Source organism: Perognathus longimembris, chromosome 1 (assembly GCF_023159225.1).
Source record: "Perognathus longimembris pacificus isolate PPM17 chromosome 1, ASM2315922v1, whole genome shotgun sequence".
Lineage (NCBI taxonomy): Eukaryota > Metazoa > Chordata > Mammalia > Rodentia > Heteromyidae > Perognathus > Perognathus longimembris.
The window spans coordinates 162358068-162376163 of record NC_063161.1 but is presented as its reverse complement, the minus strand read 5'-3'; the positions used below and the strand labels follow the sequence as shown (position 1 = coordinate 162376163).

Below are 18096 nucleotides of genomic sequence, written 5' to 3'. Positions count from 1 at the left end.
CCGCCCTGGGGGTCGCAGCCTGGACTGGCAGCGAGGTCCCCGCTGAGCCCAGGGCCCGTGGGGACAGGGGTGGCCCTGTCACGCGTCCCCACCCTGCCCCGTCAGGACATCGCCCTGGGCTGTGCCCCAGGCCCCTCCAGCCGTCCGGGCCAGAGCGGGAGCTGCGTGAGGGCACCGCCCAGCGGGTGCGGAGGTGGGCCCTGCGGTTCTCCGCGGGCGGGGGGACGGGGCGGGGCCCTTGCAGGGAGTGCTCTGGGGGCGGGGTGGGGGGGGCGGGGCAGAGCGGGGCTCGGCGGGGCGGGGCTCGGCGGGGCGGGGAGTGTGGTGTACGGAAGGGCGGGACTCGGCGGGGCGGGACGGGGCAGGGCTCGGCGGGGCGGGGAGTGTGGTCCGGGGCGGGGCGGAGCGGTGCTCGGCGGGGCGGGGAGTGTGGTCCGGGGCGGGGCGGAGCGGTGCTCGGCTGGGTGGGGTGGAGCGGGCCGAGTGGAGCGGGACTGTGCTCGGCGGGGCGGGGCGGGGCGGAGCGGTGCTCGGCGGGGCGGGGAGTGTGGTACGGGGCGGGGTGGGGCTGTGTTCGGAGGGGCGGGGCTATGCGCGGCGGGACAGTGCCCTGCGGGGCGGGGCGGGGCTCGGCAGGGCGGGGTGGAGCGGGGCGGGGCTATGCTCGGTGGGGCGGTGCCCGGCGGGGCGGGGCGGGACTGTGCTCAGAGGGGCGGTGCCCGGCGGGGCGAGGCGAGGCTCGGCGGGGCGGGGCGGGGCTCGGAGGGGCGGGGCTGTATTCGGAGGGGCGGGGCTCGGCAGGGCGGGGCGGGGCTATGCTCGGCGGGGCGGGGCGGAGCGGGACTGTGCTCAGAGGGGCGGGGCGGGGCTCGGAGGGGCGGGGCTGTGTTCGGAGAGGCGGGGCTATGCTCGGCGGGGCGGGGCGGGGCGGGACTGTGCTCAGAGGGGCGGTGCCCGGCGGGGCGGGGCGGGGCGGGGCGGGTGGGGCGGAGCTCCGCCTGGCGGGAGTTCTCGGTCCGCTGGCCTGGGCCCCACCCAGCGCTCCGGCCGGTCGGTGACTTCGCCCCGGGCCCGCCTCCGCCTCCGGCCCCTGGGCAGGCAGGAAGACCACCACTCGGTACCAGCCTCGTTTATTGGAGGCGGGGCTCCCAGCTCCGCGTGCGCGCGCCCAGGGCCCCCCGCGACCCCCAGGGGCTGGCCGCCCGCGCCCCCGGGCCGCCCACCCTCACAGCGGCTGCGAGGCCAGCACCTCGGGGTTCTCGAAGCAGTGAGCCTCCTTGACGGCAGGGTCCTGGGGCCTGCAGGCCCCGGTGGGGCAGCAGCGGGTCACCAGGCCGTCCCAGGGCTCCAGAGAACGCAGCCACAGGGGCAGCCAGCCCCAGGACCGGAGGCAGGGGGGCAGCCACGAAGGCCGGCGCCCCTGCAGGACGTTCACCAGGATGATGAGCAGCGCCAGGCCCACCAGGGGCCCCCCCACCGCCGCCAGCACGACGGCCCCTGCCAGGGAGAGCCCAAACACGGCCAGGGGCAACAGCAGGAAGGCCAGCAGCAGATAAGCAACGGCCACCCAGCGGTACCGGGCCGTCAGGTCCCCGAAGCGCTGGGCCAGGGGGATGGGCAGCCTCAGGACGGGCACCATGTACCACAACAGGATGCCGGCCAGGTTGAAGAAGAAGTGGATGAGAGCAACCTGGTAGGCAAGGAGGACGGGGGTTGGGGGGGGGAGATAAGCACTTGGCCAGATGATATGGGCGCATCCAGGCACCCTTTTACTCCTCCCTGTCTCCAGTCTGAAGCTTATCTGGCGTGACCTGCTCAGTCAGTGGCTGAGATGGGCCGCCTGGTAGATTCTGGCCACAGCTCTCCATATGCAGTTCAGAAAGCAAGAGCCTGACCAGCACCCATCCTGTGTTATGATGGGTCCCTGCTGGTGACAAGGGATAAGGGAGAGGAGGCCAAGGCCACATGTGCAGGACGTACGGGCCCTCAAACGGTGGGCACCATTGGAGTGTGTGGAGCAGTATCCTGCACTGGAGGTGGACGGGGTGGGACAGAGACAAGGAGAACAATTAGACAGGTGAGGAGGTGCACAGGGCGAGGCTCCTCATTTCCTAGGAGCAACAGCCTAGCTGGGTCTGGGATTTCAGTAGCTGAGCCTGTCTGGGTTCCAACCCAGCAGAGAGAAGCCAGAACCAGGGCAGTGGGCCTAAGATGGGGCGCTTTAGAGAGCCAGTAGCATTAATGGAACTGGGAGCAGGACACAGCTGGGCATTCAGAAGAAAGCTCTCTGGAAACAGAATCACAACTGGACTAGAGGGCTGGGGATGTGGTCTAGTGGTAAAAGTGCTTGCCTGGTATACATGAAGCCCTGGGTTCGATTACCCAGCACCACATAGATAGAAAACGGCCAGAAGTGGCGCTGTGGTTCAAGTGGCAGAGTGCTAGCCTTGAGCATAAAGAAGCCAGGGGCCCTGAGTCCAAGGACCAGCAAAAAAAAAAAAAAAAAGGACTAGAGCCCGGAACTGGTGGCTTGCATTTGTAATCGTAAGCATACAGGAGGCTGAGATCTGAAGATTGCAGTTCAAAGCCAGCCAGGGCACGGAAGTTCACAAGACACTTATCTCCAATTAACCACCAAAGAAAGCTGAAGTGGAGCTGTGGTAAAGCACTAGCCTTGAGCAAAAAAGTTCAGTTAGGGAAGTCCCAGGAATGGCGCGCGCACACACACACACACACACACACACACACACACACACACACACACACACACACCCTGGCCTAGGACACAGAGACAGAGGGGACATTCCTCAGAGGAGGCTGGGAGCTCTGCCAAAGAAAAAGGGGCAGAGGGCCGTGGGCAGCCCTGGGCCATGCTACAAAACCAGTGTCAGAAAAGAGCAGGGGCTGGGCTGTGAGAGGCCTGTTTTCGGGGACAGCTTGGGCTGTGGACATCCTGGGCTGTGTTTGAAGTAGGAGGAGGGTCCTTGGGCAGGGAAGGGGCCTAGGACAGTACCTGGACTGCAAAGAGCAGCATGTCTGCAGGGCTAGCCAGGGCAGCCAGCAGAGCCGTGGTGGTGGTACCAATGTTGGAGCCCAGGAAGAGGGGGTATGCGCAGTCCAAGGTGATCACCCCAACTCCTAGGGAGCAAGGGGTCACCACAGAGTCCCAGCCCCACGCCACCCCGGTCCCTGGCCCACCTGAGCTCACCCATGAGTGGCACAACAGCTGCTGTAAAGATGCTGCTGCTCTGGAGCAGGAAAGTCAGGCCGGCCCCCACCAGGATGGCCAGGTAGCCACTCAGCCAGCCAAAGGGAAAGGGAAAGTCTGCAAGGCAGGGGCAAGGTCATCCCCAGACCTCTCCCCGCCCTCTGCCCAGCCTGGGGCCCCTCCAACCTGCGTTGATGACAGTCCTCACTGCCCCAGCTATTTGGCCACGTAGCAGGGAATTGAGTAGCTTGACGATCAGGACCAGACAGGTGCAGAGCACCAGCAGGGAGCCTGCCAGAAGGATGAAGCCCACAGCCAGGTCTGAGAGTGCTGAGTTCACGAACAGATGACGGCCTGTGGCAGGACAAGGAGGACAGGGCACGTGGGTGACCTCAATGTGATTTGAAGGTTAAGATAGGGGTGGCGTGTGCTGGTGTAGGGGTGGCGTGTGCTGGTGTAGGGGTGCGGTGTGCTGGTGTAGGGGTGGGGTGTGCTGGTGTAGGGGTGGCGTGTGCTGGTGTAGGGGTGCGGTGTGCTGGTGTAGGGGTGGGGTGTGCTGGTGTAGGGGTGCGGTGTGCTGGTGTAGAGGTGTGGTGTGCTGGTGTAGGGGTGCGGTGTGCTGGTGTAGGGGTGGTCTGGGCTGGTGTAGGTGTGCAGTGTGCTGGTGTAAGGGTGGCGTGTGCTGGTGTAGGGGTGCAGTGTGCTGGTGTAGGGGTGGCGTGTGCTGGTGTAGGGGTGCTGTGTGCTGGTGTAGGGGTGCTGTGTGCTGGTGTAGGGGGGTGCGGTGTGCTGGTGTAGGGGTGGCGTGTGCTGGTGTAGGGGTGCGGTGTGCTGGTGTAGGGGTGCGGTGTGCTGGTGTAGGGGTGGTCTGGGCCGGTGCAGGGCGGTCTGAGCCTCACAGGGCAGCTTGTCCTCAGGGAAGGCTGTGCTGTTTCTCTCAGGGCAGAAGCCGGAGGCGTCACACTCTTCACTGTCTCCCTGAGTCAGGACCAGGGACAACTCAGGACAGGCTGCGTCCAGGCAGAGGCCCAGGGCTCAAGGGTGGGTGGGGCAAACAGCAGGTCAGAGGGCAAATGAAGGGCTGGGGTCAGAGGCACCTCACCGTCTCCACCCTGATGCCGCACCATTGCTTAATGAGGCTGTGGTTGGTGGCGTTGCCGGTCGCGGAGCCGATGACGGCGGTGCTGTCCAGCTGGTGGACAGAGGGGATCGGTCGTGTGCCGGGCCCCCCAGAGGCTCCGATGCCCACAGTCAGACGGACCCGCCCACCCAGGCTGCCTCTTCCCTGACCCACCTGGGGGTCCTGCCAGGGGGTGGGCGATGGGAGGCCCCCTCACCTGCACAATGAGGTGTGTGAGAGGCTGGGTCAGCGCCTTGAGGATGTTGGGGGCCTGCTGGCCAGGCTGAAGGTGGGCGGCTCGCAGGGTCAGCTCACTCAGCCTCTCCAGCACTGCCGTGGCACTCTCCAGGGGCAGCAGGACCAGCACCGTGAGCCAGTTGAAGATGCCGTGAACAGCAGAGCCACTGAAGGCCCTGGGGCCACAGAGGACCGGCCGTCAGGGTGGCCTTGGCCTCGGCTGAGGTGACCCCAGGCCTGGCCCTCCGGTCCCCGCTTACCTCCGAAACTCATCTCGGTCCCCAGACTGGGCCATTGAGACCAGAGTGCTGGTGATGGACGTGCCCACATTGACTCCCATAATGATAGGCACGGACGCCCGGACGGTCAGCACTAGGGACACCTGGACGGTCAGCACTGGAGGGGTGCATCGGCTGCCCATCCCCCCACTTCACGCTGGGGAAGGGAGGCACACTCACATTTGGAGGCCACCATGCTGACCACAATGGAGGAGGATGTGCTAGAGCTCTGCACAAGGACTGTGACCAGCACGCCGATGACCAGGCCAGCCACAGGGTTGGACAGCACCACATTGTCCTTGAAGATGTCTCCGGCCATTTTGCCTACACCCAGGACGGAGGTGCAGTGAGGCCGAAGAAAGCTGGCTGCCAGCCCCCACCCCGCGTGCACCTGGTCACTCACTGCCCAGCAGCTGGAAGGCAGAGCTGAGGATATCCAGGGAGCAGATGAAGAAGTAGAGGCTGCCTAGGAGCCCGCAGACCTTAAGGAAGCCGACGGCCACCTGGGACAGCCTGCTGGCCGTGCTGAACTCTGCGGACACAGACAAGGCCGTCCCAGCATTGCCCAAGGCTCTCCCTTCTCTGTCCCCCACCGAGGAGGTGCAGGGTGTTTTTCGTTTGTTTGTTTGTTTCTGGTCACTTCTCGGGCAGAGTACTGCAGCTTTCTTCTGCCTCACTGGGCAGCACCCAGTTTACCAACCTTAAGCGCCCCATGTCAAGAACTGGGTCCCCTTTCTGTCCCCATTCCTTGTGCCCACCGTGGTGGCGTGACAAAGCCCACCCGGCCTCCTGGAAACGGAGCAGCCAGCAGGGGGTGGGGGAGGAAGGGCAGGGGGCTTCCAGCCCAGCTCAGGACTCGGTCCTGGGGGTGAGTTTCCACGGGGAGAGTTCCAGCAAGCCCCGCTGTGTACTTTCTTGGAAAACCTGGAGAGTCGTTTGCCTGCTGACCTGTACACCACAGCCCTACCTTTCAGCTGGCCGGTGTCCTTCCGCTGGGGGGCTGTGTCCCCCTCCTCCAGGCCCCCGGCAGAGTCAGAGCTCCCTGCAGAGGTCAGGTAAGGTGGGGCTGTGGCCGGCACCCCCCAGGAAGGGACAAAAGAAAGCAGGAGATTGCAGGGGGGTGTCTTAGGGGCTTGGGATGGAGGACAGAAGCTGGAAGTCAGGGGCAGAGGGCCTCTAGAACATTTGGTTCTAACCAGAGTTGTCAGGACCCCCCCTTCCTCCCCCCCCTTTCACAAGCAAGCCCTGCCCCATAGCACATCAAGGCTGGGGCTCCTGGTACCTGTACTTCTCAGACTCGAGTCCACCAAGTCAACCGTGCTCAGAGTGGGGAGGGGGAGCTGACCACCAGCTGGGGAGTTCGGCATGGATGGATGGCAGGGGGAGGCCAAGCCTGAGGCAGATCTGCCGGGAGGAAGCACAGGAGAGAAGCCGCCTATGCCATTTCCACCCTGCCAACAGGCTGATCTCAGGTCAGGTCCTTTCTGCTGAGACCTCAGCGGCTGAGACCTCAGCGGCCCACCCTTGCAGGCCCCTGCACCCCCCCCCCCTCCACGGGGTATGGCTACAGCGACCTCAGACAGCTGCCAGCAGAGTCCAGTCTTGTTTGAGGAGGCAGAGTCAAGGGCCCTGGAATCTGGCTGCCTTGCCGGTCCTGGCTGGTGCCCAGGCACCGAGTTCTGGGGTGCAGGCTGGAAGTGGCTGGGACCTCTCCTATCAGATATAACTGGGGACTTTGTGGATGGACCCAGCATGGACTTTGGCATTTGATATCAAGATGACTACTCAGCTTGATTAGGACTCTACTTCTCTGAGAATGAGGAGCAGGGGTGGGGCTCAGGGGCCCCAGCCCACCTAGCCCACGGGGTCTGGGCATGGATGGCCACCTCAGGCCTCTACCCTGACTCCAGCCCAGGGCTGGGGGGGGGGGCTCGGGGCCCCAGCCCCCCTCAAGGATCCTTTGTGTCTCCCCTCCCCCGATGGATGGGGCCCAAGCCCTGGGCCTGGTGGCCACTCACCCTGGCTTCCCTGGGCCCCGGTCTGATTCTAGGAGCTCCTACCTGCGTGGGTGGTGAGGGGTAGCGGCAAAGAGGAGGCTCAGCGGGAGCAGCTGAGGGCCAGGGATCTGCCCGGTGCCCACATGATCACTGTGTATGGAGCCCCATTAATGTTTACCCAGGAGCTGAGGCCCCTGAGGGGACTCAGGGACCTGGTCCCCGGGACCCTGGGGCCTTGTCCAGACCCCGCCACCCTAAGGCTAGATGCTCCAAGCCCCAAAGCAACCATCTTGGAGTGAGGCGGGCCTCGTGTCAGGCCAGGGGCACGGCAGGACTGGGCGCCCTGTCCACAGCGGGTCGTAACACTCGGTGCGGCTTGGGCAGAAGGGGCTGCCCGCTGGGGTTGCCCGGGAGCCCAGTGAGAAGGCTCCGCCTCCTTGTGTGCCTCTGATTTTTGCAGACCTTATCAGGGTCACCTGGCTGACAGGCAGGAGGGGAGAAGCCCTTTGCACCAGGGGAGCGGAGAGGACAGGGTTCCTCAGGGAGCCTGGAAAGGTGCCCAGCCCCTGAGGTCAGCAGGTTCAGATCCAGGTTCAGGGTAGAGCTGGGCCCAGCAGGGCTCCCAGAAGAGGCCAGCAGTGGGGTCCTGGGCCTGACGTTTCCATCTGCAAGGAGGGAAGAGCCCTTCCGCAAGCCACACGTTCAGTCCCCTGTGCGACTCCCCAGCAGAGTCCTGGCCTGACCAGTTGCTTGTAAGAGACCCTCCCTGACTTCAGAGGTGGGCCAGGCTGTTTCCCAGGCCCCTGCTGACCCCAGCCCCCTGCAGTGCTCGCTGTAAGCTGAGACTTTGCCCCAGCGGCAGCTGTCAGAGTCCACTCAGCAAATTCTTTCCTCTCCATCCTGTTCCCTTGCTGTCCAGCACCTTCCCACTTCCCAGGGGCTCCAGAATATCCCCACCCCATCTTAGGGGGTTGTCCAAAATCGGCCCCCCAGAACAACCCATACTGTAGCTACTGGAAGGCAGAAGGAAACTGGGGCTTGAGGTTTCTGGCAGGTGACCACCTCCCTGGGCCTCAGAGCTGTCCACCCAGAGCTCTCCTTCGATGCCTGCTGAAGAGGTGGCGTTGTGCCTCCGGGCACCCCCTCCTGGAGTGGGGCTCAGAGACCACTGGGGAGTGAATGGATGAGATACACAGGACGTCTGTGCAGGTCAGAGGGTGCTGCTCTGGGAAGATCCACGCAGGCGCCACGGGGCAGGGCCAGGCCTCTCTGGCTGCCGCCCGAGCCTTTTAGGAGACATACTCTGAGCTGAGCCCGGGCCTGGGCGGGCTCAGAGGCGACGTGGAAAGCAGCACCTCGGTCAGGCTGGGGCGGGGGTGGGAATCCAGGTCAGGACAGTGGGAAGCCCCAGCCCCCGGTGGGGTCTCCTGGCTCACTGGCCACCGCCCATGACCGTAGGCTGTGGGCCGAGGTGTCCCCAGTTCCGGCGGGATCCGTGCGCCAGGCGGACGCGGGGGCCCTGTGCGTGGTCATCTGCCCTGGGGCAGGGGAGCGCAGGCGGCGGCCCCCACCTGCGGCTGAGGGCGGCCCCGGCTCACGCCTCGGGGCTGCCAGGGGGGCACCAGCAAGGGCTCCCGCAGCCCGAGCAGCCCGAGCAGCGGCAGCAGCAGCGTCCGGGCTGCGGGAAGCGGGGCTGGGGGCCCAGGCTGGGGCCGCTCCCCGCGGGCTGCTCAGTGACGGGGGTGCTGCCCTTGAGGGGGGCCGGGGGCGCGGGCGCGGCGCGGGGCGGCTCCCGCTCGGCCCTGGCGGCCAGGAAGGCGGCCAGGTCCAGGTCCAGCATGGCCGGCCCGCCCCGCGGCGTGGGCGTGCTCTGCCGGCACTGGGGGCAGGGGATCCAGCGCTGCTCGTGCGCGGGGGCGTCCAGCCGCCTCACGCACGCCTGGCAGAAGGTGTGGCCGCAGTAGAGGCGGCGGGGCAGGTGCGCGCACAGGTCGTAGGCCGAGTAGCAGACGATGCAGTCGTTCCTGGGGGCCGGGGGCGCCGCCCCGTCCTCCGGGGCTCGGGGGCCCTCGGGCCGCAGCATCCTAGCGCACGCGTGCAAGGGAGCCGTGGGCCTCCCGCCCGCACCGGGACCGTCCTCAGCCGCCCCCCCCAGCCGGTAGCCAGCGCCACGGGGGGGGGCGGGGGGCGCCCGCACACGGGGCAGGGGAGCCCAGGTCCGGGACCCCCGCCCGGCGTCTCCCCGCAATTCTCCTGAGCCCCTCTTACCTGCATCCGCTCTCGGGAAGGCCATGCCCGGCCTGAGAGCGGCGAGGGGAGGGGAGGCGGGGACGGACGGGAGCCCCCGGGGCTCCCTCCCGGGGCTCCCCCCGGGGCTCCCCCCGGGCTCGCGTTACTGCCCGCGCACCGGCAAGGCCGCAGGAGGCAGCTGGCGGCTGCGGCAGCGGGCGTGGGCTCCCCTTTCAGCCACAAAGCGCCTGCAACTGGATCTGGGCAGGAGATAAGGGGAGCCTGGCGCTGCCCGGCCCCGCCCGGCCTCCCCTGCTCCGCCGCGCCCCCGACTCCCATCCGCCCGCGGCTCCCCGGCCTCCCTCTGCTCCCGCGCCCCTCCTCACACCGCTCACCCGCACTCACGCCCTTCCCGCTCTCCACACACACACACACACACACACACACACACACGGGCGCCCCCACGCACACCGCACGCGGCACGCCTCGCACGCTCCACACAGAGGCGCGCACACGTGCGTGCACACACGCTCCACACAGGCACGCACACGTGCGTGCACACTGCACATAGAGGCGCGCACACGTGCGTGCACACACGCTCCACACAGGCGCGCACACGTGCGTGCACACACGCTCCACACAGAGGCGCGCACACGTGCGTGCACACACTGCACACAGAGGCGCGCACACGTGCGTGCACACACTGCACACAGGCGCGCACACGTGCATCCACACACGCTCCACACAGGCGCGCACACGTGCGTGCACACACTGCACAGAGGCGCGCACACGTGCATCCACACACGCTCCACACAGGCATGCACACGTGCGTGCACACACTGCACACAGAGGCGTGCACACGTGCGTGCACACACGCTCCACACAGGCGCGCACACGTGCGTGCACACACTGCACACAGGCGCGCACACGTGCATCCACACGCTCCACACAGGCGTGCACACGTGCGTGCACACACTGCACAGAGGCGCGCACACGTGCATCCACACACGCTCCACACAGGCGCGCACACGTGCGTGCACACACTGCACACAGGCACCCCCATGCACACCACATGCAACACGCTTCATGCACACACCACACACAGGCATGCACACGTGCATGCACACATATACACACAGGCACCCCCATGCACACCACACACAACATGCCTCATGCACACACACCACACACAGGCATGCACACACCACACAAACACACAGGCACCCCCGTGCACACCACATGCGACATGCTTCATGCACTCACACCACACACAGGAACACACATGCATGCACACATACAGGCACCCCCATGCACACCACACGCGACATGCTTCATGCACTCACACCACACACAGGAACACGCATGCACACATACAGGCACCCCCATGCACACCACACGCGACACTCCTCATGCACTCACACCACACACAGAGGCAGCACACATACACACACACCGACACACATACCACACACTCTCTTCCTCTTAAGGTTTCCTGCCCAGGCCTGGGTGGCACCGTGCCTATCACTTCCCAGGAACCCTGCCTAGGCCCAACCAGCTCTGAGCTGAGGGCACCTGCTGGTCCGCGGGCTCTGGCACGGCAGCATGGGCCTCTCTACCCAGCACCGCCTTGGCCCCCAGGGGGCGCTCACACACTGTGCCTGGCAATCCCCCGTATGCCCGGGCCCCCATTGGCCTCCAGCCCAGCCCAGCCAGCTCAGGGACGTGGATCCCGAGGGGAGCCTGGTGGCCGAGGGCCCCGCCTAGCTGGGGGGCCTGGCAGGACTGTGAAGCCTGGCAGGGAGCCGGGACCACTCAGCCCTGCTGGGAGGAAGGCCGCAGGAGGCAGTGGTGGCAGGACGGCCCTAACTCACTCACTCACTGCTCCTAACTCACCCCCTTGGCACTCTGCCCTCAGGACGGGTCAGACAGGTTCCACGCTGGCCTGGGTGGGGGCTGGCCATGGAGCGGAGTCAGGGCTGTGACCTGCCCACCCACACGCGGGAGCTCCACACGCCGTGAACCATCCAGCCCTGCGTGCGGCCCAGCCCTATGCGTCAGTGGAGAGCTGGCCACGGGAGGACCCGTCTGTCCTGCACGGCCAGCTCAGTTTCCGCCTCCATGTGGTGCTGCCTCACTGCCCTGCCCTGGGAGCAGAATACCTGGAGCCAGCTTCTGAGCAAACTCCCTACCCTGGCATCCCACTGCTCACCCGTGCTACCCTACAATTCTCGGACAAATGGAGAGGTGACACCTGCGCTCCCTCCTCCCTCCGGCCCACTCCCTGCTACGTCTTCAGGCCTGGTCCAGGCATCCTCCAGCGAGCCCAGCCCCAGCAGCACAGCTCTGGATGTGCGGCAATCAGACGTTCCGCAGAAAACCAGAAAAACACCCTGCTTGAGACTGGGGTGACTCAGAGTAGGCAGGGCGCAGTCCTGGCTGCCTGGGCCCTGCCACCCTGATCTCCCACTCCCTGAAACCTGCCAGCCCCAGCCCCACCCACCACCACGGTCCTGCCAACCTGACCCTCCTCCCAGAGGCGTTCCTGGGGCCTCCCCTGGACCATGCATGGCATCTTCCTGCCATGTGGTTGGGGGTTGTGCGGCTCAGCCCTAGGGAATGCAGGGAAGCCTGGCCGGGCGGTGGGCGTAGTCCCGCTTACGAGCCTCTGGGCAGACCTGAGACCTGAAGAGCAGTGTCAGCCAATGTGGCGATCACAAGCAGTGGCTTTCCCTTTACTGGAAGATCTCCCAGCAGCAGGGAGCTTGTTGGAGGTGTGTGTGTGTGTGTGTGTGTGTGTGTGTGTGTGTAGGGCAGGTGATGTTGTTCAGCCCGGGACCCCCTCCCAGAGGGGCCACCCGCAAAGAAGTCACTGGCACAAAGCTCACCCAGCTTTATTGCCTAGGCCTTGCAGGATGTGCTCAAGGGTGTCCCCGTGGCCACTACCATGGACAGTGCCGGGGGACTGTGGTCCAAGGGCCCCCAGCTGAGCTCCAGCCTCCCCACTGCGCAGAGGCCCCCATCCAGGCCAGGAAGTCAGGAAGTGAGGGCGCCCGCGGCCACGTCTGCTCCTAACGCGCCGCACACCGTGGCCCCCGAGCAGAGGCCTGGGTCCCGGACGAGGGGGCAGGCTAGGAGACGACACAGCAGCAGCTGTGGCAGCGGCAGAATCTTGGGCAGTGGCAGCAGGAACAGCAAGGGCAGCAGCAGCAGTGATGGGCGATGTCGTCACCGCGCCCCACGGGTGGCGTGCCGGCGTAGGTCAGTCCTGACGGGCGCTGGCCACTGCCGTAGGGGTTGCAGGGCTGGTGCCGGGGGGCCAGCTGACTCTGGTCAGGGGCAGCTCCCTTGGCCCCTTTGGCTCCTTTGGCCCCCTTGGCCCCTTTCGGCTCTGGAGCCTCAGTGGGCTGCAGGAGGCGGGCCGGTTCTGGGGCACAGGCCCCGGTGGGCAGAGGCTGCGTCTCAGAGGATGACGAGGAAGGGGCCTCCTGTAACTGCTGCCCCAGGTCAGGCCGCAGCTGAGCCCGGGGGATGCTGATATGTGTGTAAGGGTTCTTGACGACCATCTCGTGGGGGTCCATGATCCAGCTGCAGGTGTGGGCAGAGGAGCAGGTCGGGACTGGAGGGAAGGGAGAGTGCCACCTGAGAGCCAAGAAAGAACCTCTCTAGAAGATGCCTGCCTTGTCCAGCGGCACCTCCCAGGCACGGTGGCCTTGCGTGTGGAGACGCCAGTCCCGAGCGGAAGGCTCAAGTCCCGGACCCGAGGGGCTGGCCCTGGTGCCAGCTGCCAAGTGTCCTGGCACTCTGCTGGCCCTGGGCTAAGGCTGGGAACGAGGTGGGGGGGACACAGCTGAGCTGGTCCGGGGCAGCGAAGGTGGCCTGGGGTCTCCCTAAGCTCAGGCCGGTCCCTGCGGTCAGGACTCACCTGCGGTGGCGCCAGCAGGAGTAGCAACCTGTCTTCCCAGTGCTCCAGCTCGGGTCCCAGTGCCTGTGCCTGGCAGCCGCCTTTTCCCTCCTAAGGAGGAGGTGGGGCTCTGGGGTGGAGCTAAAAGATGGGGTTCCAGAGATCCCAAGAGGCCCCAGCAACTGGAGCACAGCAGCACGCCCCCTGCCTCAGAGGGGTGGGGACCAGGCTCGGGGCTCTGAGGGGCCCTGGCCAACCCGGGGTGACTCAGCCGCGACGCATCCGAAGCACGCCGCGGACCCACCCGGGAGGCGGCCCGGGTCACGGGTCAGACCGCGGATCCCCGGGCCTGTGGGTGACTGGGGTCCCGGCTCCGGGAGAGCTCGGGCCCGGGGGCACCCCGCCCCCTCCGAGGGTGCGCGGGGCCCGCCGGGGCGGGCGGCCCCGGACGCAGACCCAGGGGCGTCCGTAGCTCGGTCCTCAGATGACTTCTTTCCCTCGGTGGGCCGGGGGCCGACTCCCCCCCTCTCGGGCCCGGCACCCCCATCCCGCGGCTCGGGCTCCCCGCGTCCGCGGGCCGTGCGGTCGGCGAGCGGGACCAAACCGGACGTGGCCCGAAGGCCGGGGTGACCGAGCGGCCGGGGCGGGGCCGGGCAGACCGGCCCAGACACCGGCGCCGGCGGCTCAGCACGCGGGGCGACCCAGGTCGGGGACCCGGAACTCCGGGAGCGGAGGGACGCTCTGCGCAGGCGCCGGGCGCCCCGTCCGCTCCGGCCCCGCCCCCACGGAGAGGCCCAGGCCGGCGCATGCGCCACCCCGGCCCGGGCGGCCGGAGGAGACTTGGTTCCCCAGAAGCCTCCGCGCTCCGGGGATTCCCCAAAGACCCGGCTCGGATCCACGGCTTGGGCCGCGCGGCCCCGAGCGGAGGGGCGGGGCCCGGGCAGGGGGCGGGGCCCCGGGCAGGGGGCGGGGCCGGCGGGCAGGTGCCTCGCGCGGCGCCGGGGGCCCCGGGGCGGTGGGGCGCCGCCCGGAAGGCCAGCTCCAGGCCCTCCTCCGCCGCCCCTCGTGCCGGGCCAGCCCAGGTGTGGGCCTGGAGCCCCACGGACCCTGAGGCCTGACCTCGGGTGTCGTGCGCGGCAGCGCGTCCCCGCGGCCCGGGCCTCCGGGGGCCGGGACTGTCGGGGTCGCGCCCGGAGCCCCGTGCTGGCCGCAGAGACGGCGGGGCGCGGGGCGGCTCCCCGGAGCTGCCCACACCCGGGCCCACGGCCTCGCAGCTGCCCCGAGCGAGCTCTCCCTGCCCCTCGGGGCCGGGCCGGCCAGGCCGGGGTGGAGGAGGAAGCCGAAAGGAATGGGGCCTCTGAGGGGTGGGGCCAGGTTGGCACACCACCGTGTGACCCGGGTGCACGTGCCGACCCGACCGCCGGGGTGCCGGGAGGGCCGCCCCGCCCGCCCCGCCCACCCCGCCCGGGCGGGCCTCGAGCCCTCGGCGTGCGCTGCCCCCTCGGCGCGCCCCTCCGCGCCCCCCGGGGGCCCACTCCACTCCGCGGGTAGCTGCTAGGTCCCGGCGGGGCCCTCCGCGTCGACCCTGGCCTCTCCGAGCCTGCTAATTCTGGGCCCCGTGTGGGCGCGCCGCGAGCGGGAGGACCCGGCATTCCCGCCCGGGGCGCCGGCCGGGGGGTCCAAGGGGGAGCGCCGGCACCCCTCTTTATTCGGGCCCCCGTCCCGGGTCACCTCCCTCGCAGAGCTGGGGGTTCGGCCGGGACTCGGCGTCAGACAGGAGGGAGGGGGCACGGGGGGGGGCGGCGCGGGGTCCCGACCCAGCCCTCGGGGAGGGCGCCCCCCCGGCGGGCGCCCGCGCCGGAGCGGATCCCGGGGCGGCCGAGGCTGGCCCCGCCCCACGGACCCCGCGCGGGTCCCCAGACGGGGGGTGGCGCTGCGGGCGCGGGCGGGCGCCGCGCGCACTGCGGTCCCCGTGCCTCCGCCGCAGAGCGCGCCACGCTCCGCACGCACCTGCCGCCGCCGCCGCCGCCGCGCCGAGCCCCGCGCCCCGCGCCCCGCGCCCCGCGCCCCGCGCCCCGCACTCGCGCCCGCGCCCCGGGGAGCCGCCCGCGCTCGCCCTCGCCCGAGGTCGCCGCCGGAGCCGCCGGGCCCAGGCGCCAGCGCCGCGTCCGGGCCTGCCTCGGAGACGGCCGCCTCTGCGGCGGCGGGCCGGGGCCGCCAGGCTGGGGCAGGTGAGCGGGGAAGGGCGGGGAAGGGCGGGGGCGGCCGCGGGCGGGCCCGGGGAGGCGCGCGGCCCGCGCGGAGGTCGGGGTCAGAGGTCGGCCGGCCCTTTGTGCGGGGCGCGGGCGGGGGCGCGGGCGGGCGCGCGGGGGCGCGGGCGGGCCGGGCGCGGCCCTCACGCCGTCTCTCACCTGCAGCTCGGGCCTGGTGTAGGCCTCTCCTCTGCCGCGGCCGCGGAGCCCGCAGCCCGCCTCCCCCTGCGGCCAGGGCTCGGGCTAGCTGCCTTCCCTGGGCGCCCTGTCCTGGAGCCATGGGGCCCACCTAGCCCCTGCCTGTCCAGATGCCCCGGCCCCGGGGCTGCTGACCTCGGCGGCCGGAGGAAGCCCCTCCACGCCCCCTCGCCGGCCTCAGCCGATAGAGACCCTGGGTGAGAGCCCCAGCCCCGGACCGCCTCCCACACCCCCGTGCCCGCGCCTGCCCCCGCCTCTCCCGCCCCTTCCCCCTCCTCCCAAGGCTGGATCGGAGAAGTCACCGTGGCCACTGGGGAGGGGGCCGCCCCCCCAGCCGCCACCGGCCGCCCCGAGCAGCCCACGGGGCAGCCGGGGGCCCCACCAGGCCTGGCAGGACCAGGATGCTGCCCCCTCTCTCCCCCCCAGGCCCCACCCAGCACCTCCACCTGCAAGACCGTCCAGTCTGACTGGAGACAGCCGAATGCCGGCTGACCCTGGGCCCGAGGTGGGCAGTGGCTGGCCGGGCCTCCTCATGTCCTGCCTGAAGGGCCCCCATGTCATCCTCAAGATGGAGGCCATGAAGATCGTCCACCCCGAGAAGTTCCCTGAGCTCCCCGCGGCCGCCCCTTGCTTCCCACCTGCGCCCCGGCCCACTCCCACCCTGGCCCCCAAGCGAGCCTGGCCCTCAGACACGGAGATCATTGTCAACCAGGCCTGTGGGGGAGACATGCCTGCCTTGGAAGGGGTGCCTCACACTCCACCCATGCCACGGGGGCCGCGCAAAGGTAGCTCGGAGCTGGGCTTTCCCCGAGGGGCGCCGGCAGACGAGGTCATTGTGAACCAGTACGTGATCCGGCCTGGCCCTGCCGCCTCGGCCGCGCCTTCACCGGGGGCGGCGGGGGCCGGCGAGCCCCTGGAGTGCCCCACCTGCGGGCACACGTACAACGTCACCCAGCGGCGACCTCGCGTGCTGTCCTGCCTGCACTCTGTGTGTGAGCAGTGCCTGCAGATCCTCTACGAATCTTGCCCCAAGTACAAGTTCATCTCCTGTCCCACCTGCCGGCGGGAGACTGTACTCTTCACTGACTATGGACTGGCTGCACTGGCCGTCAACACATCCATCTTGAGCCGCCTGCCACCCGAAGCACTGACCGGCCCCTCCGGAGGCCAGTGGGGGGGAGAGCCCGAGGGCAGCTGCTACCAGACCTTCCGGCAGTACTGCGGGGCTGCGTGCACCTGCCATGTGCGGAACCCGCTGTCCGCCTGCTCCATCATGTAGCATCCACCTGCCCGCTACCGACCACCGGCCCTCGCTCGATGCTTCTTCAGGGACCCAGCCATGCCCCGTTGCCCACTGACCCTCCCTCTCCCACCGTGGCTTCTGGCCCTACCCTGCGTGGCACTGTCGCTGCAACCAACTCTGCCATTAAAACTCTTTGCCAAAGTTTGCACCCGTGACCTGGACTGAAGCTTGCTCCTGTGGGCTGTGCCGTGGCATAGGCCTAGGGTGGGTGCCCGGGACTACAGTCCAGACAGGGTCAAGCCTGGAGCCACCAAGGGGAGGCACAGCTCTGCCCGTCGTGGGCAAGCTGGGCAGACCTCGCCACTCAGGAGACCTGGGGTTGGCAAGTTCCAGGGCTGCTAGTGTGTGCAGAGCCAGCCTGGCTGGGAAGATGGCCTGGGGGGGTGGCGGCTGCACCGCATGAGGGCACCCAGCTGGTGTTCTCCAGGCCCGCCTGGTCCTGAGTACCCCTAGGGGCCTCCCAGGGAGGCATGAGGATGCCCCTGGGGCAGTCTGAGCAGCGTTTTGCAGGTGGCTGAGAGGGCAGGGGTACAAGGCCCTCGGGGGCAGCACTTTTGCAGACAGATGTGGCGGAGACTGCCCGGGTGAGGCAGCGGCGGTCTCAGTGAGGACAGTCACTAACCATGGATTGACACTGTTTATTGCAAGCCACGACTCGTGCTTGGCACAGCACTCGGCACGCAGCTCCCCAACTCCTATACCCATCACCGAAAGGCTGGTAGGCTCACGCCTGTGATCCTAGCCACTCGGATCTGAGGATTGTGGTTCGCCCAGGTAGGAAAGCCCGTGAGACACTTTAGCTCCAGTGAGCCACCAGAAAACCAGAAGTAGAGCTGTGGTTCCAAGTGGTACAGCGCTAGCCTTGAGCAAAAAAGCTCAGGGGCAGCGCCCAGACCTGAATTCAAGCCCCCTGACTGACAAAAAAGAAGCTGTTAGGTGGGTTCCACCTTTCTCTGTCCTTCAGATGGGGTCCCAGGCTCAGTGGTATACAGTTGTCCAGGCGGTTGGGACAGGGCTGGGACTCCCAGGGCCTGCCTGGGGAGGCCCTTGCAGCAGAGGCCCGGCGCTGTGGGCTGACCCCCTTGGTCCCGGCCCAGGTGGGGTGAGGAGTCCAGAGGGACGTGTGCAGGCTGAGCATGTGCAGCGAAGGCACCTCCTGCCGGCTGTCTAGGCCTTCAGGGACGTGCCAGTTTGGGTGTCTGCAATACAGGGTGGCGGGCCCTGCAGCCCGCCCTCTCCAGGGAACAGACCCACAGCTGGAGTGTGCCTCAGAAGGGGGAGGTGTGGCCCCGTGTCTGCCCGTGGCCTTTCTCAGCCCGTGTCCTTGGGCTTGGCTGGGTCAGGCTCCCGAGCCCCGGTTTTAGGTTCGGAGA

General features: G+C 68.2%; 4 protein-coding genes across 9 annotated transcripts; 1 reads left to right on the top strand and 3 right to left on the bottom strand.

Annotated features, from left to right (window-relative positions):
- Positions 1–1194: 1194 nt before the first annotated feature.
- Slc34a3 (solute carrier family 34 member 3) lies at positions 1195–7312 on the bottom strand. 4 transcript variants are annotated; one of them, XM_048346703.1, is made up of 13 exons: positions 6904–7312; positions 6126–6247; positions 5811–5885; positions 5247–5375; positions 5024–5167; positions 4826–4937; positions 4546–4741; positions 4311–4400; positions 4108–4186; positions 3400–3562; positions 3209–3330; positions 3014–3138; positions 1195–1690 (listed from the first exon to the last, which is right to left on the bottom strand). In XM_048346703.1, exons 2-13 carry the CDS (start codon positions 6208–6210, stop codon positions 1226–1228), a joined length of 1785 nt encoding a protein of 594 aa, XP_048202660.1. In that variant the 5' UTR covers positions 6211–6247; positions 6904–7312; the 3' UTR covers positions 1195–1225. The 4 variants fall into 4 exon arrangements, with proteins under 4 accessions (XP_048202660.1, XP_048202676.1, XP_048202651.1 ...); XM_048346719.1 differs by having other exon boundaries at positions 3209–3325; positions 3395–3562; positions 6904–6948; XM_048346694.1 differs by lacking the exon at positions 6904–7312 and adding an exon at positions 6418–6437 and having other exon boundaries at positions 3209–3325; positions 3395–3562.
- Positions 7313–8434: 1122 nt separating this feature from the next.
- Rnf224 (ring finger protein 224) lies at positions 8435–8923 on the bottom strand. Its single transcript, XM_048349192.1, has one exon. It carries the CDS (start codon positions 8921–8923, stop codon positions 8435–8437), a length of 489 nt encoding a protein of 162 aa, XP_048205149.1.
- A 3021-nt stretch (positions 8924–11944) lies between these two features.
- On the bottom strand, positions 11945–15502 carry Cysrt1 (cysteine rich tail 1). 3 transcript variants are annotated; one of them, XM_048346768.1, is made up of 2 exons: positions 15382–15502; positions 11945–12685 (listed from the first exon to the last, which is right to left on the bottom strand). In XM_048346768.1, the coding sequence occupies exons 1-2, from the start codon at positions 15500–15502 to the stop codon at positions 12198–12200; spliced, it is 609 nt and encodes a 202-aa protein (XP_048202725.1). In that variant the 3' UTR covers positions 11945–12197. The 3 variants fall into 3 exon arrangements, with proteins under 3 accessions (XP_048202725.1, XP_048202733.1, XP_048202740.1); XM_048346776.1 differs by lacking the exon at positions 15382–15502 and adding an exon at positions 12992–13341 and having other exon boundaries at positions 11945–12708; XM_048346783.1 differs by lacking the exon at positions 15382–15502 and adding an exon at positions 12992–13341.
- On the top strand, positions 15493–16907 carry Rnf208 (ring finger protein 208). The gene is made up of 2 exons (XM_048346756.1): positions 15493–15617; positions 15847–16907. The coding sequence occupies exon 2, from the start codon at positions 15902–15904 to the stop codon at positions 16697–16699; it is 798 nt and encodes a 265-aa protein (XP_048202713.1). The 5' UTR covers positions 15493–15617; positions 15847–15901; the 3' UTR covers positions 16700–16907.
- The last annotated feature ends 1189 nt before the right edge of the window (positions 16908–18096 follow it).